Here is an 18225-nt window from a genome sequence, read left to right on the forward strand (position 1 = left end):
AGAATTATCTGCAAAGTATTGCTCTAATTCATCCCCATGGACGTTGCTTCAACATGTGGAGAAATCAAGAGCTTAACAGGCCAGCTGTTACTTGAGCTATGATTGGACAATCGCCATCAAAGAAACCATTTAGTAAATGGTCAGTTGGCTGAGCAGTTTTGCCCGTTTGAACTTTTGTGTCCTCATCAGTTACATCTGTGAGTAGGATGATATCAAAACTGATGGAAATTATCTCCAAAATGATAAAATAAGACTAAAGTTATAATGAACTGGAATAATTATGCAAGATTGGTAACTTTGGAGAATTAATTGGTGATATTTGATTAAACAAGTTTATCCAAGCATCCCTAATGTGTGTGTGTGTGTGTGCGCGTGCATGTGTGTGTAAAGCCTCACCTCTAGGCAGCACATTCCAGGCGATCGTGTCTGTGATGGCTGTGAAGATCCAGTTGAGCTCTCCGAGGGGAGTGCGTCTGTCGTTGAGCCTGCCAGGGATCCTGAAACACACAACACAACACAGATGGCTCTGTGTCAGCCGTGCTCACTGTATGTCATATAGTTGACTCAGAGCAACAAAGTGGCAACTGCTCAGTAGCATTATCACAACCGGCGGAAGAAATTTACATTTACAGGCACTTAGGCTCTTACACAGAGAGACTAACAATGACTTAGTTTGAATATTCATGTATACATATGCGCTCATGTGTGAACATGAGATACTGTGGGCCAAGAGCTGAGGTACGGAGCAACATCAGGCACAAGCAGCGAAAGAATGAAGTATTTTGTACAGATTAGAAGTGAGATTTACATACAGAAACACTTCAGGCGACAAGTTTTCAACAGAATCAAGCACGATAAACTTAGTGTGCTGATTTGACTTGCAGACTGGAAAGGGCATCCTCACATACAGATAAGTAAGGACTTGGAAATGGTGACTGCCTCCTCTAACAATACTATAGAATTTATACATTTATGTGAGGAAATCTTAAAACAAGGAAAGAAGAGGAATGATACTTTTTCACAAAATGGCCATTTGTTTGTGTGAAGGTATCATTTAAGGTATCATTACACTGTAAAACGAGCACAAACGCATCAGCAACATTTTCATTTCTTTAGTCAGGGCTGCACGTTGGGGCAGTGGTTAGCGCTGTTGCCTCATAGCGACAAGTTTCCTAGTTTAAACCCTGGTTTGGACTAAGTGGGCCTTTCAGTGTGGACAGTGTTTCCGCTCATGTATAAAAAGATGGACGACATTACAGCTCCCTTAAAGTGAGGCCAAAACATCTCTATTGCCCCCTGCTGACTGGCTGCAGTGTAGGTCATACAGCCCGCCTCCTCCATGTTAACAGATAGGACATGAGACAAACTATAAAATCAAAAAACACGTCAATTACATTTTTCTCAAACATGGTTTTTGTCTATAGTTAGTTCTTATCATGCTGATTTATGTCCAAGTGTTCATTTTTCTGACAAGTTTATTTTTAATTAGTTATTTGATGCTGTCAAAATGATGATTGACAGCTCAAATACGGCTCCTGCAGCCGATCTGTTCCGGCATCAGTTGCCGCCACTGCTTCAGATTTCTGAAGTTGCAATTAAACGACGGAGATGTCCGCTCCAAATAAACGTCGTTCGCCGGTGTCATTTGGTAACGATCGATCGTTTTGATCGCTGCATCATTAATGTGTCATTGAATTGCGAGAGAAAATATTAAATTTTTGTGACTTAATTAAACAGACTGCTGATGAAGACAATCAACACAGCAGACAGAGAGACGGACAGAAAGAGGGGGCGGGGCCAGCAGCTTTGCAGAGAGCAGAGGTGCAGGTGTGCTGGGGGGACTGAAGCAAAGCGAAGTGATCAGATTAAAGTAGACTGTGAATTAAAACTTAATAAGGTGAAGAAGAGAGTGCAATTAAAGTGTGGAAGTAAGAGAGAACCATCTAGAAAGAGGGTAATCCAGACTGAGTAAGTCTACATGTGATGTGCTTCTCACAGAAATCGTTGATTTATTCCATTAATTGCGATTATTTAATTACAAAGCCAAATCCTAGGGGAAACACTGGTGAGATTTGCATGTTCTCCCCGTGCATGTGTGGGTTGCCTCCGGGTACTCCGGCTTCTTCCCACAGTCCAAAAACATGCTCGTTAGGTTCATTGGTGACTCTAAATTGCCCGTAGGTGTGAATGTGAGCATGAAAGGTCGTCTGTCTCTATGTGTCAGCCCTGCCATTGACTGGTGACCGACCCAGGGTGTTACCCGCCTCTCGCCCAATGAAAGCTGGGATCGGCTCCAGCCCCCCCGCAACCCTGAGCAGTATCTGGATGGATTAAAAACATATTTGTATTGATTTTTTTCATTTGCAACTATACATACAAGCTGACGTTTAGCTCTAAAAACCATAGAACTGATAATCAGAGCATAACAGCATAATCCCCAAGAATTAAGGCCTTAAATCTGTGGAAATGGTCAAATCAAGAATCAACTCGGAGAAAAGTTGGAGGTAGTTTCAGGGGAAGCTAAAGGGTGGATGAACCGACAGTTTCCTGTAACATCAACAAAACATGCTCAGTTATTCTCGCTGATTAGACATCTGCTGAGTTTGAAGCTGAGCACAGCTATGGTGGGAATTAAAATGGTACTGGCGTAAATTGTCCTGTGCTAGCGGGATGCAACATACATATCATTCACTTATTGATTGTTTAGCCCAAATAGTGAAAGGATTGAGGAGAAAGGGCCCTGTTTTACTTCACTATAGGTAGAGAGGTTTCTGATGTTAATGAAAGCTATCATAGTCCTGTTTTCTATTCTTAATATCATCATCAATACTTTCTAATTCTGTATTTAAATGTTTTATCAACACCACCACCCATGTAGACTTACTGTTCTGATTGTACTTGACTGTATCGAAGAACTGCAACATCCAGAAACTGTCAGAGGATATCACAATGTGTTGAATCATCTTTCCTACGTCTTATGTTGGCGTGGCTATCGTAAAGTAGCATACAGCTGTGTTTCTATCGTGCATGTCAGAGGCACATGAGATGTGTAAATTTCTGCATTAAGTCTGGCACTTAAAAATCATGTTTAGTTATTCCATGACCGAAGAGAGGGAGAAGGGTGGAAATGAGAGCAGGGAAATCTCTTTCAGACAGATACCAAGAAGACGTGACAGTAATCACTGTAGCAAAACCAAGGAAATTAGCTTTACCACACCGAGGCGTCTGCCTTCTAATGAACACTATGTAAAGCAGTGAGAGAGGACAGGGTGACAGCGAACACTAGCTGCCTCACACATATTACAGGTAATGTGAGCAAGTGAGTCATTTGAGTCTGTGTGAAGAAAAAGGAGAATATGCTTTAAATATATAGAAAATCAAGGGAAAAGGTTTAATGAGAGAAAGCACTTTAACAACTCAGAGCATTACTGCTGACAATGCTGTCTGTATGTACAGTACATTAATATGAAAGAGACTGCAGAGGTTTTGGGGGACTGGAAGGTCAATTATTGTTTTGTCTGGGAGGAGGAGTGACCTGATGGCCTGAACTATGAACCTAGTTCAACATACCCAGAATATCTTTTCATTATATGGCTTCACTAAAGCCCCTTTGACAAACTTTTACACTGCCAGTTTAAGCCGGCACTGTTAACGCCTCATCATTAATGTAAAATGCACGAAGGCGTAATGGTGGGGCGAAGTCATTCTGCCTCTGAGCCGGCATCGGAGGTACTAACAGAGGCGATATGTGTAAGTGGCAGAGCCGGCAGGATGGACCAGCGCTGTGTGTGGGTTTGTATGGGAAGCTTGTGCTATTGTTGCAAATGTAAAAACACACGCTTGGGCAGCCTTAAGCTGGCTTTGCTTGGTTCAGTGTAAAATGGCAAAGGCGGCGTAAAGGCGGTGCTTCTTTACAGTGCTGACAAAAGCCCTGCCGCCCTCCCAGCCATGTGCATGTACACATAAAATGGGTAGTGTGCATCTTAGACAAATTTAAAAAGGTTTAACACATAATGCAGGTTAAAGCAACAAAGTGACAGTTGTCAAAAAAGTCACACAATGTGGGACTGTAAGTCAATGGGCTTATAATATCCCTACCCCACCATTAGGGCACGAGAGCACGTTTGATCTGCCTATAATTACATCGGTGTATCCATTAAGTTGTTGTTGCTAAGATGTATCGTCATGGCATCCATAACAATTTTAGCCTAATTCATTCAGCAGCAACCCTGTCGGTGTCAAACAGAAGCACATACAAAATAACGAGAGCACTATCAAGAGTATGTCTGAGTCTTGAGAAGCATTTAATAGATGTATATACGCTATCTAAAAATAAATGACACTATACTACTGTATATTAAAACATCATTTACTAAACAACGCAATTTATTGATAGACCTTTGTAGCAATCAGCCGCATAGTATGGCAGCTGGCATGTAAAGTGGATTCAGTCCCTAAACAAATTTCAGATAACTACCCACAGAGTGTCTGAACTCTCCCCGCCCTCCACCTCCCACCTCCACCTCTTAGTGACAAATAATAGCAGCAGTGAAGCTCCTGGCAGATCCAAGCCTACTGTATAACCATGAGGGCCGGCCAGTTCCAGAGTACATTTGAAAGCCTGCCAAGGGTGTTCGGCAAGTCAGCACTCAGCAGTCCATATGCTTGCTCAGGAATATATTTGAGGAGGGAAATAAGACGGTGTTGAGGTGGATGGAAGGACTGATAGATGGATGAATTGTTGAACAGGCCTGGAATGCTCAGAGGTGTTCAGGCTCGTCAAATCCATGAAAAATACTTTCAATTTCTTGTTTTACTCATTTTAGCTGACGTATGTTATCCTGCTTTCTTTTTATTTAAAAGGTATAATCTTGAAGATCTCAGTTTCATTCTCTTTGGCGGCACCTATGGTGATAAACGGTAATTGCGGGAGCACACATCCCAGATATCCAGACAGTGTTGCATGTGTGACGTCCACGGTTGGCTCCGGTTGTAACTCTTGATTTTTCTCACTGACGGTCGCTTTCCTTTTTAGACTGTTTGCCTTCATCTGAGCATCAAATTTGTTTCTTTTTCTTTGGATTTTCACTTATTTTTGAAGTTGAATCTGTCGTCATCTATCTTTTCTTTGTTTGATCAGCCATAGAAGATTATCTCTGGCAGACCAACCACTGCTGGGTGATGGAAAACACATCACTGGCTGGGCGCTGCTTGTAATTTTTTCCACGAAAGTCGCCACATTCAGCCAGTACGTATTACTGCAAATGCAAAGGCTTTCAACAGTGAGCCAAAGGCTCAGTCACCGTTGTGTTTCCTCATTCAGCGATAGATAGTGACTTCTAAATCACAAAATCTTCGAGATTGTCACTTAAAGTTATACTTATTCTTCATAGTTTTCTGTATTGTAATTCTGAGCCAGGATCAACTGATCCTGACTAATCACACACATTCCCAACTGATTGCTACGCCTTCGGGGGCTCAGTGAGGTTCAGTGTCTTGCCCAAGGACACTTTGACATGTAGACTGGAGGAGCTCAGGATCAAACTGCCAACCATCCAAATAGAGGAAGACTGATTCTACATCTGAGCCACAGCTGCCCCCAATAAAAAGGCCTATGTTGAGACTTGTCTGCCTGGCCATTGCAAGAACTTCCTATGAAAACTCATTAAAGGGTCTAAAGTCTGTGCTGACCTTTGAATTGAATGTATTAGAGTTCAGAATGGCCGACTTCCTGTTGGGTGTAGCATGTCACCAACAGGTTTTTTGTAAGACTTAAGAGGTGACATGTTCCTACTGTACAAAATTTTGGTGAAATGGAACCACAAGTGCTACTTTGATAAAATGTTATTGTTGACAATAGAGCCTCGTTTTGTTCACAGCCTTATTCTTTTTCTTTCAGTCCAACTATATCAGAGTTCTTTAGTAAAAAGGAAAGGAAAAGCCATTAGTCCTAGTGTTTCCCAGTAATATAATAAACTACCAACATATATGTAATAATTAATCAGAAAGAAAAAAGAAAGAAAGATAAAAGAGACATTGAGCACAACTGTAGCCTCGAATCTGTTAGAGGCAACTTTAAGTCCCTGTTTGAGATCAGGGTCTTGAACAGGAGTTGGTATTGTATGGGATTCTGTGAGATGTAAAGCTGAAGGACAATCCATATTGTGGACAAGAACCAAGAAACTTATCGAGACAAGGCGGCACAGTGTTTGCCTCTGATCTAGAGCAAAGAGCTTTATCTCTACCACCTCGAGCGTTGCTGCTGTGCGGCTGACACGTCTCTCTGACGTCTCTGTAGAGCGGAGGCATGAAGTATTTCCCTACAGGATCAATAACGTATCTCCTTTATATTATTAATGCTGACATGCCATCCCAGTGATTTGATTCCTTCAATAATACAGTGTAACTCTAGAGACCCCGCTGAGTCGAGCACAGCCGGGATTCAGTCTGTGTCAGACACCAAGGGGGCGGGTCGGCCCTGCTCACCCAGGGGGGAAAGACTCTCTGTGAAAGACTCAGAGGGAGGCTGTGAAATGGGATCAACCCACGACACGTGTGTCATGAGAGCTGAAAGACACGGCTCTGTGAAAGAAAGACTACGTGAGGGAAACAGTGAGAGATAGTTGAGAGAAATCCAAGTGCATGAAGGTAAAAGCCACATGCGCTCGGCGTCGTGACTCTCATATCTAAAAGGCTTTTATGATTGGATACGGCCAGAATGTGTGTTGGATGTATGTGGGAAGCGGAGACAGAAGGGTGCACAGATGGAGGACAGACAAGTACTGATCAAATAAATAAACAAATCAACAGCACACAGCTACTCAACGCTGACATTATGTTGAATACATTTCCCAACAAATGTTTGTAATATTTTAAGGCCGATGAGTGTTTGCTGCGTGCTTTCCAACCGTGTATGACATTTAAAGGTGTGAATACATGCCCAACGAGTGGACAGTGAGTGTAATGCCCAATAGCTGCTTGCTCATGCCCACGTGTGAAATTTGGACAAGCAAGAATGATGACAAAGGAACAAAGCTGCTCTGAATAGTATTTGAGACGAATCACCCTGAGCTAATTTTAAAGGCTGAAAAATAACTGGAAGCCTCTTAGGAACAGCAACCTGGTGTGATGTTGTTGCTAAGATACCACAAACTCAGCTGACAGATGTTCTCGTTGAGGTTTACTTTTTATGTCAAACTATGATTGACAGTTCAGATACATTTAGCTATAGTTCCACTTAAAAAGCTGCTAAATGCTCCTCTATGTTCACCTGCTAGTTGCTACCTTTTTCTGTCTGCCATTTGGAGTTAAAGCAGAACTCTTAAAGCACAACTCCTCCTGCTGCCATGACGCATGGAAGAAAAAAAGTTTGTGGTCCCCAAAACTAATCATAGGACACATTTCAGCTTGTGGCCTTCATCAGGTTCATCATACAAACACATTTTAGAGCCCATGTCATTAGAGGAAAAAAGGTGACATATCTTAGACCTTAAAGACAAATTACCCAACACAGGAGATCCATTAAGACGAATGATGTTACAAGTCCTGTTGCAAGACTCTCCCATGAAAAGCAATATCACATTTCATCAGTATTTTTACAGGCACGGAAGCAATTAAGCCAGCAAAAGGAGGCTGTAATTTCTCAAATTAGATTTATTAGTGGTTCCAAATTATCCTTAAATATCCATCATTTAATTTTATAGTGGTTTCTATGATGACTTTTACAATCCTGCCTCTATTATATGTTTGAGTCAACGGCTGTAAAGAAGGAGTCTCTTAAAAATAATGCATGGCCACGTTTTGAATTGCTCTGTATTCTTTGACCTATGGGGGAATAACAGGGCATAGTTGCATATCTTCTGTTCATGTACCAAACATGGTGTCATCTACTGTAAGTCTCTCAATGGGCACTGCCTTTGCCTATCTCCCAGTTTTGGTATCTGATTGGCTTAAAGCCACATGACTCATCTTTTCGGATGGCGGAAATCTGTGTGGATGTTGATTAGTTGTATTTACCTTTCCAAACATGTTTAAGCTAACATAAACGTTGAATGTTCCCTGTAATGTGTTTGTGTGATGACCCCGATAAAGAGAACAGGCCGTATAAATATAGATTAGTGCAGCTTTAAAGCCATCATAATAAATCATTATAATAATCCATTCACTCTTGTAGTTGCAGAACTTTTGATTTTGATGACTTATCCCTTAAAAAGTGTTTTACTTTTGCACCTGACTTTAGTTAGAATGCTGGCCATGCTTCATAGAGAGGTGAGATGGCAAAAGGGTTTAGTTCCATTTTTCTTTTATGAGCTCTGGGACCATCCATTATTTAAGTCTGAGGGACGACAGCTGAGTCAACATTTAGCCCTCTGGACAGCATGTTGGACATGCAGTGAGGAAAAACCGCAACTTAAGCATCAGGGTTCCAACCAACCCCCACTGATTAAAAACAAGACGCCCATCTCCAGACATGTTCAGGACTGCTGAAACATCAGGAGCTAGAAGTAAAGCCACAACAGTATTTTAGTGCATTTCACAACCATAATATAAATGTTACCATGAGCTTCAACCTTTTCTAATCATAATTTTCAGCATATTTTTTCTCCTGTAAAATTTTGCTTTTATATTTTTATGCTTGTAGGTCAATTCAAGGTCATATGTCTCATGAATAATATATTTTATTGGTTTTTCAATATAGTTTGGAATCAACATCACAAATCCAATTTCAGGGGAGCAAACAGACATATATAAAAGGTCAGCACTTTGCTGCTGCTGTACACAGAAGAATCTTTCTGTATATACTGTATATGTCAAGCTGTTTTCTATTTGCCATGGCATATTGTTCGGCAGTAATCAAACCTACTTTAGAATGCATACAAAGTTGTCTAATTTTTTGTTGTATTTTTAATAGTTTTCTACATTAATGTAATGTTTGTATTTATTTGTATTTGGTATCACTGAAAGGCTGGGAAGGGAGGCTCTGCACAAAGCCAGGTGATTGACAGTTTGGCTGTAAAAAAAAATTACAATGTGTAAAAATATTTACATTTATAAAAAAATAAATAATTGTAAATATATAGAAAATATAGACAAATTATCCATCCATCCATTATCTACACTGCTTAACCCGATCAGGGTCACGGGGGGGCTGGAGCCAATCCCAGCTGTCATTGAGCGAGAGGCAGGGTACACCCTGGGCTGATTGCCAGTCAATCAGTCCACACAGAGACACATAGGCACAATCCAAAGCTCCACCCTAGAGCCTAAGCACTGAACCCTCACTTTACTGACGTTAGGCGTGCAGTGCGCGAGTGCTTGAGTCCGGGAGGGTTTGAGAACTGTGTAAAGAAATCAGGAATGGGACATATTATCAATGCATCACACGATGCCTGGAAACAAGGTGTTCCATTAAATAATTAGAAAAAAGCTGACCTCCAGCATGTAACTCTGTGTTTTGCATTACAGCTTTTCCTCTAAAAACATTAAGGAATAACCACATAAGCGATGAACGACATGTTGTCATTTACAGATAGATCTACCTGTATTTGCGGTTCCTCTCACTGTCCATGCTTGCTTTGTTTACATGTAGTGGGGGGCTGGACAATCCCATTTGTATACATCACCAAGTTCGTTATGAACTCTGGGTTTCTACCAAAGGAAAGTGTGCAGATATGCGGACTCATGGAAAGTCTGCAATTGAGCACGGAAAAGTCCACATCAGAGCCCTCACTCACTTAATGGGAGCGCGCCTTTAAGTCTGTGAGTGTATTGAGAGAGATTGGGATATGGCCATAGAGACAGACAACCTTTCACGCTCACACGCCTACCGGCAATTTTTAGAGTCCCCTAGAACAATGAGCACGGGGAGAACATGCAAACTCCACACAGAAAGGCCCCTAAGTCTGAACCGGGATTCTAACCAGGAACCTTCTAGCTGTGAGGCGACAGTGCTAACCACTGCACCAACACGCAGCCCAATGTAACTATTATATGAATAAAACAAATAAAAAAGATTATAAAAGAAGAGAAATAGAATACATACAGAAATAAATGAACAAACAATGTGAGATTAAATTGTCTTCATATTTTCACACATTTATTATTTCTCTTCTTCCTTTTTACTTATTTAGTCTTCTATTAATTACTCTTCTTTATCTAAAAAGTCTTTGTTATTCTAGTATTCATTCTGCGTTTATTTTCTATTTAAAACATAATCACATTTACAGTTTTATTACTCTCTAAGGCACTCCTATGACTCACTCGAGTGATTCTAAAACCTTAGTGAATCCGTCTCGTCTCTGATGTTGCTGTTCAATGTTTTACTAATGTCGAACAGAACAATTAGATCAGTAAGAATTCTTTGCAAAATCCCATCTCTGACGTAAACTACTGTGATGTTTGTGGGTGCTGAAACTCTCTGTACAGCAAGTGGGTCATAAATTACTTTTTTCCACTTTCTACAGAAGCCCATTCTTTATTCTGGAGGGACAAGTGATAAAAGAAGAAGAGGACATGGGAGCTTGAGCATGAATGGAAAGCTTCAATGTTGTCAAACCCACTGACTGATGTTGGCGTGGTTGAAAACACAGAATGTAAAATAAAAGTGAAAGACAAATGAAAAAAGGATGTATTTCTTCAAAGGTGTTCGTCATCTCTCGAGAGGATTCCCATCCTGCCTTGGGGCTCACTGGGCAGTAGCTATATGTGCAGTGCTCGGGCATTGCCTGCATAATACTCATCCACTGGAGGGAAGTGGTGCTTGACAGAGAAGGGAAAGGATTGGGTGAGGCAGAATGGGCTGGAAAAATAAAAAAGATCAAAGAAAAACTGCAAGCAAGTCAAAAAGATAAATTGTTGAAGAAAAATCAAATGGTAACGAAGGAAGAAAAAGGACCGATAAGATGTTTTTCAATGATTTATAATCCTTATTAATCTTTTAGACACAAGGAAAACAAGTTGAGTGTGAACATGTAAGCTCTCCACAAAGTTCTGACCGGACCAATTGCAGTGATTCTGGCATGAACGAAAAGAAAATAATGAGATGTAATAAGTTGAACTGAAGCGGTGAGTCAAATCATCCACTATTAGAGTTGCAGAAGTTTTACATTGAAACTATTTCCATCCCATGTGTTTAAATGATAAAATCCTACTATAATCCGATTACCAATCAAAGACCGTGAGAGCAAGTGAGAGCAGCGAGGGTTAAGAGAGAGAGCAGCTTTAGCGAGAACAAAGCAGAGAATCAAAGAAATGTTATTTTCTGTTGTTTAACAGGGCTTTTGTTCTAAAGCCTATACACGCCCACACCTGCCGGATTTTGTTTGAATGCAGCCAAAGCGCACTTTTCTTCTGGCCTGCTGTATGTGGCCTGTCTGCTCTGCTCACAGTCAGTCAGACCTGCAGCTCTCTTAACGTACACAACACAAACAGCAGTGGGCAAGTACAGAGGCAGTAATGTAACCTGTTGTGTGGATCACTGACAAGCTCTTGTTCTTGTTTGTAATAAATACACGTGCAGCGTGTTCACCCTAGGAAGGATCAGGTCTCACAAACAGTCACGTTGTGAACATATAAAAGCTGGTCCCTGGTAACAGACAGGTTAAAAAACATGGACGTAGAGAAAATTGGTTTGACTATGATAGCTCATGTGGTTATCTGATTCCCAAAACACCAACTCCTTCAACAACAAAAAATGTAAACCAATCTGCTACTAGAAATTCTGTGTTCATTCACTCATCGTCTGTACTCTGTAGTCTGTAAAAATGTGCTATCATAAAAGTCGACATCTCCTGAAGATGTTTTAAATTAAAAGTCATCCAACAAAGGGGTAATGTAATGTAATGTAATCAGTAGCTTTCCAGCAGATGAAAAACTGCAATGAAAAAGATGAAAATAAGCTGGTGAGCGAACAGTAGTTAAATTTAAAGTTAAAGATTCAGTCTCGAAGATTCAGTACAGAGATTTCAGTTTTGTTCTCTTTGGCGCCACCTTTGGTGAAAAACGGAAATTGTGAGCAGACAATTCCCAAGTTAACCAGGCGTCTACAGCTGGCTCCCTTTGTAACTCTTGATTTTCCTCGCTGATCGCTTTCCTTTTTAGACTGGTTGTCTTCATCTGAGCCTCAAATTTGTTTCTTTTTCTTTGGATTTTCACTTATTTTTTATGTTGTATCTGTGGTCATTGATCTTTCCTTTGTTTGTTCAGCCATAGTAGTTCTCAACACTCACTGAGACCAGAAAAAGAGCCGCTTAGCTCCGCCTACCCTCTCTGGCAGACCAACAACTGCTGGGTGATGATAAACGCGTCACTAACTGGGCGCCACTTGTGTTTTTTTTCCGCAAATGTCGCAACAGACACCCAGTCCATAATAATACTATAATTGCAAAGGCTTTCATCAGTGGGCCGTGGGCTCAATCACCATTGTGTTACCTCATTTGGTGATAGTGACTTAACAGACATGTATTTAATGAAAATCTAAATAATTGTAAATATATAGACAAAGATATTACTTTAAGTTAGTGCAGCAGACTGGTGAGCATGGCGAAACTCTAGTGTTGAACTATAAGGTAAATGCTGTGATAGTATTCAAATGATCATGATAACAGCTTTTGGTTTGCATTAAAAGCATCAACAAGCTAAATAAATGTGCGTGGAAGCATGTAAAAAAAAAGTGCATCTTACTAAATTCTGATAAGATATACTCACAAAAATGTTACATTTTAAAGAAATGACTCTCCCTTTTGTGAGGCTACATGAAGGCCACTCTTTTTGAACTTACAGCATCATCAAAACCAACTTTGTTCAGCTGACTGATGAACTGGTGAGGGATTAACAGAATCCTCCCAAAGTAGAACAAGTCAAACGTTTGGTTGGGACAGCAAAGTTACAGTGCGTCACTGTGGGACAGCTCCTGCTAGCTGGAGAATCACACACACTCACAGACACACACTCACACACGCACACACACAGAAAACATCTCTTGAGGAGAGAGGCCAGGGGAGAGCAGTTCAGCAAATACTGTCTCTGCGAAAAACCGTCAGCCTAAAAACTACTGTAAGAGTGGAGGACGATACAGATGTGCAGGTACAGTGTGCATTGTTCATGTGTGTTAACACTCACAAAGCAAAATCATAGTTTGAGCATATGAAGAAATATATATATATATATATATATATATATATATATATATATATTTTGATCAAATATCATTATGTGGCTAGTGACAAACTTGAGCACTTCAAGGTGCTTCCAACAAGATTCTGCTGAGCTATGACTGACTGTTATTTAAGTTACTTACTACTTCTTAGTTTATGGGTGTCATTTAACTTTCCCCCGCAATGCCACCCCCTGATGGTTCTGTGAAACTATTAAAAGTTTGGATGTGACAGCCATATTGAGAGCTGAGATTGTGTGCCTAAGAGCAAGAGATGTTCTGTGCTCAGCGTTTGGCACCTGGAGGTTTATTGAAGAAATGTGAGGCTTTAAATCTGCCAAACTAGTGCCGCTTTGGCTGTGAGGGGAAAGCAAAGGCTGAGAATTATACCTGCAGGGTAGAAAACAACAGAGAGAGGGCTGACAATAAGGAGGGGAGAGCAGAAGAGACAGACGGGAAGATAGACAGAGAAAGACTGTTCGAGGAAAACAGGATAATGATCTCTCTAGCCTGCAACCACCTGAGAGAAAGAGTCGGTAAGAGGGGAAGAGTTGTGAGTGAGATTTTTGTTTTTTTAGGATGCTGCTGAAGTGCCACTTACTTCTCAATGAGGTCTAACGTCACCCCTGGCACGAGCTTGGCACTCTTCTGCATACAAAACCTGGAAAAAAACAGACAGAGAAAAGCTGCTGAAAAAAAACAATAGGTGCTCACAGACTAGACAGAGCGATAAAAACGGTTGGCCTCTATGGCTCAGGTTTTACGACCTACAAGCAATCAACAGATAGAACACTAATGAAAAATTAGGACTTTAAATGTTACAACCTCTGAGCACTTTGATAAGTGTATTTTGGCTGAGTTACAGTCAAAGGAGTTGGGGCAGGCAGGGGTACACACAGTGTTTTACAGTACTTCATAAACGTCTGGCATGGAGGTTTTTGTTTACCGTGTGTGGCGAGCTCTGACAGGCAGGACCAGCTGCAAGTCACAGCAGGTCGGCGTTTAGAGCCTCGAAAGACTAACAGCTCTGCACTGGAGCTCACTGCGAGTCATCACAAACCCAGAGGAGAGCAGCGTGTGCCTGTGTGCCTGCGTGTGTGTGTGTGTGTGTGTGTGTGTGTGTAAACACTGTAGAAAGCCATTTAGTTACATAAAATATGAGTTATCCAGCTGCCTTTAAAGTTTCACTTTACTTGTACAGTTTGTTTGTTCTCGCTAGCTCAACTTCAAAGGATTTAAAGCTGCAGTAATCTGTTTTTCGGAACAGATTAGCTGTCTGGATTTGTTCTTAGTTAGGTTACAGTGTTAGATAGGGCAGACACTTAACAAGCACAAACCAAGTATCATGTCAAAATTTGACAAAAGGAAATACTTTAGCCAATAGATGTGCATGCTGGGAACTATTCTAATTAGCTAATAATGTAATAAACTGACAACAACTGAATCTAGCATGCACACTGAACTTCTGGCCATTTAGCAGACTAACCAGATTAAGGTTTAAAGTCATGACTATTCTATTAAAGGATAACTTTGGGATCTTTCAACTAGACCCTATTTTCCCATGCGTTTGTGTGTAAGTTACTAGTGACTAGAGGAGTGAGAGAAGACGAAGAGGGAGAAGTGCTGTTTGTTGTGTTGGAGAACAGAAAGCGTTGCTCAGTGCTATCTAAAAGATTGTCATGGCTGAAGATCCTCTCTCCCTCTTCGTCTTCGTCTTCTCTCACTCCTCTCTCCTCTCTCCTTCTTCCTGCAACAACTACGGTCTTGCGCAAGATTTGGTTACAGACAGAGAGCATAAGGTCAAGTAGCATGGCTGCCAAAGTGTTGTCAGACACTTATTATAACGATCTGAGCCTGTCAGTAGCAAAAACAAGCGCTTTTAGTAGCTGTATGTTGGCGTATGCCCGTTGCCCCGTTTAGTTACATTGTATCTCATTTCGCGGCTGCTGGCCGGTGCTCCCTCCCTGCATACTGATTCAACTTCAATAATTGTTGTATCCACTAGTCACTTACACACAAACACACGGGAAAATAGGGTCTAGTTGAAAAATCCCAAAGTTATCCTTTAAGCTTCTGCAAGAACTAGACGATGTGACCTGAAGGAAATTTCACATATAGACAATGCAGGTGTAGCCGCTAAAAGTAAACACCCCGTAGCACATCCGCTCCATAACCAGCCCGTATATGTAGCCACATCGCTGACGAGCACCTGGATAAGGCACCGCTGATATTGGCCACCACACATAACTAAAAACCTGCCTTGATCATCCTGCTAACATGATCTGTGACGGCAGTAGCGCAGCATTTATGTTTACAGTTTATAGACAGTGGACACACAGACTCTGCAGCACAGCGGTCAGTTCACTGTGCTCTCATAAAGAGCTGCACTAATGTGAAATCAGACACACTTTTGTTTTAGATTAGTGATGGAAAACATGAACATGGTGAGTACTCTTTTTGCACCAATCAACAAAACAGCAATTGCAAAGCAAAACACAATTTTGCAGTTAATTTGCCTCACTACTGCACATCCTGCGATCCTGTGGTTGCAATGGTCTAACGATTTATCGTGCAGCCCTAGTAGAAATTGTTGCACACTTGTTGTATAGCTTTAACATTCAATGCTTCCTGTATTGTGATGGGTTATCTACATTAGTTATTCAGTTCACTACACAAACAACCTTAACAGCCGTCATGCCTGGAAGCAAATGCAATCCCTAAAGGATAGAACTCGTGCATGAATTGGAGATTTGCATCCAACAACTGATCCAGCCCGACTGTGACGTAAGCTACAGCATCCACATTCAGAGTAATGAGATCCCACATGACACCAGCGTGACTTACTGTCTCTTTAAAGAACAGCACGAGCCCTGAGTGTGCCTGGCGCTCAAAGAACAGGAGGAGGAAGGAGGGAACCGGGACAGCTTGTTCGAACGTCTTAATGATGACCAACTTTTTCAAGCCTTGCGAGCCATGATGTGCATTGGTAATTGCAATCCGAGAGTGTTCTGTGTTTACTTGTGAATATCATTTGGACCTCAGATTAAATATTTTGATTATGTTGTTGTCTGCGCGGCTGCAAAAAGGGATACAGTGATTCCCCAGACATAAACAGCAATGATTAACTAAAAAATTGAGTCTAGCAGAAACAGACAAACAGGCCAAAGTAAACAGAGAACAGACCAAGCAGGGGCTGCATCAGGGACTGCGTATTCCACCCAAACGCCTGTGCAGGGAGTGGTACAGTCTCTCAGGCGGGGAGGATGAAAGAATCGAGATGAGCATTTGGCATCATTTGGTCACAACAGTATAGTAATTCTGATCCACAGCTTATCTTACAAAAAGCAATGTTTTGTGCTCTTTAATGATCAAAATCTGACAATAATGTTCTGATCTGTCACTGCAGCTATAAGAAGGTATTCTGCACAGATTCAAAAACACAGCATATGAACTTGAACCTTGAATAGTTTTCTTCTGGCTTCAACCACAGCCAGTGAACACGATCAGTGATTAGCAATGAGACGAAGGGATCGACAATAAATCATTGCAACGTGTTTTCTAGGATACGTAGGGTCCTTAGAGGGGAATCTTGGAATCAGGCTAAATCTGTGACAAAGTCAAGACTGAAATCAGACAGAGATGCAGATGCGAGCATATGTCATTCCAGGTGAAAGTAAATCTTAATTCTACACAGCAAAGCCAGAATAAAAACTGCATTCTACAATCTCAACACAGATCACATGCTCCTCTGAGGCTGGATGGTTTGAATGAGTCGAGGGTTCAGAAGAGAAAGCTTTTATTAAGGCTGCTGCATTATCCTCTTAGATCTGTCGGCACTCTGGTCTCGACTCAAACTCAGTGATCTTCGTAAAATATCTGCTGAATGCAGCCTAGCAACTGGTAATAAGGGGTGCATTCAAACTTAAAGGCAGAGAGAAACAGCTTTCACTTTCGCTATTCTCGACAACCAATACTACTGTTTTTGCCAAAAGTTAATAGCAATTACTAATTTACAAATTAGTTTAGTTTGGTTAGTTGTCAATCTTAGTACCTCGTCAATCACACTTTTGCAGAGATTTCTGGACCTAGCTGAATCACTGAAGCTCGATGCAAAGTGGTAAAGCTGGTAAAGCAAAGGTAAAGCTCTATAATTCATAAATAACCCACATAATTGTAAGTTAATGTGGACCCATTCGCAGCAATATAAGACGATCAGAGCAATTGCTCCCATCGACCAGCATGTGAATAGTGAGGTGGCGTTGCAATAGGCAGATGGATAGGTCAGACAATGAAGGAATATTTGCAAGGAGAACATGGTTCGAGTTCCATGTGAAATTAAATCAACATTGAGTTATTATTTTAAACCACACAATAATGTGATAAAAAACAGAAAAACAGAGTACTCACACAGTACAAAGGAAGAAAACAGAACTTAATACAGATGCCAAAGGGGGCAGTGACAAAGGATTGGTATATGTGATGACAGGGGATTAGAATGCGTGGGGCATTTGTGGGAATATGCACAAGATATTGCTCATAACTTTTTTAAAAGAGTATCAATTAAATTGTTGTTTTTATATTGTATTGTTGCTAAGCTATAAGTTACTCTACATTAAATTTAGCTTCACTACTCTGAAGCTACCCCTTAGAGAAAGAGCAAGCTAAGCTACAGCAACACGGCAAAAGTAACTAGCTACTTTAAAGCTGTTTTTCTTTACAATGCTATTACTACAGAATTTTTGTTTGGGCCACTCTGTACTAAAATTAATAGCTAAAGCTACATACAAGCAAATCATTTTTACCAAAGAAAGAAACTTCACTTTATTGCCTTATGACAGAGTTAGTTCAACAACTTTACCCCTCAGCATTTGGCTCACTAATCCAAACGTTTGACCTTTTCTACTGTTGCCTCAGTGTTTGTGCACCTCTTCTCTATCTGTTCTGTAGTTAGCTCTTCACAAGTTGCTAACTGGTGCTTGCAGACTACACTAATGATGGTCAACATAGTAGGGGTTGGTTGTGTTAGCTTATTCACTGGAAATCATCTGAGTGAGTGTTCCTCCCCTCAGTAA

The 18225-nt window shown here is 41.0% G+C and overlaps 1 protein-coding gene across 1 annotated transcript in view; it reads right to left on the bottom strand.

Annotated features, from left to right (window-relative positions):
• rptor (regulatory associated protein of MTOR, complex 1) overlaps positions 1 to 18225 on the bottom strand; it is a 201080-nt gene that overhangs the window by 93707 nt on the left and 89148 nt on the right. Inside the window, exons 8-9 of the mRNA XM_069676908.1 lie at positions 13755 to 13814; positions 397 to 497 (exon numbers count right to left, since the gene is read on the bottom strand). Coding sequence (XP_069533009.1) covers positions 397 to 497; positions 13755 to 13814 — 161 coding nt within the window. The remainder of the gene's footprint in view (positions 1 to 396; positions 498 to 13754; positions 13815 to 18225) is intronic.

The sequence above is a fragment of the Semicossyphus pulcher genome, unplaced genomic scaffold (assembly GCF_022749685.1).
Source record: "Semicossyphus pulcher isolate SPU_LCO1_2020_fin unplaced genomic scaffold, fSemPul1.0.p SCAF_27, whole genome shotgun sequence".
Taxonomy (NCBI): domain Eukaryota; kingdom Metazoa; phylum Chordata; class Actinopteri; order Labriformes; family Labridae; genus Semicossyphus; species Semicossyphus pulcher.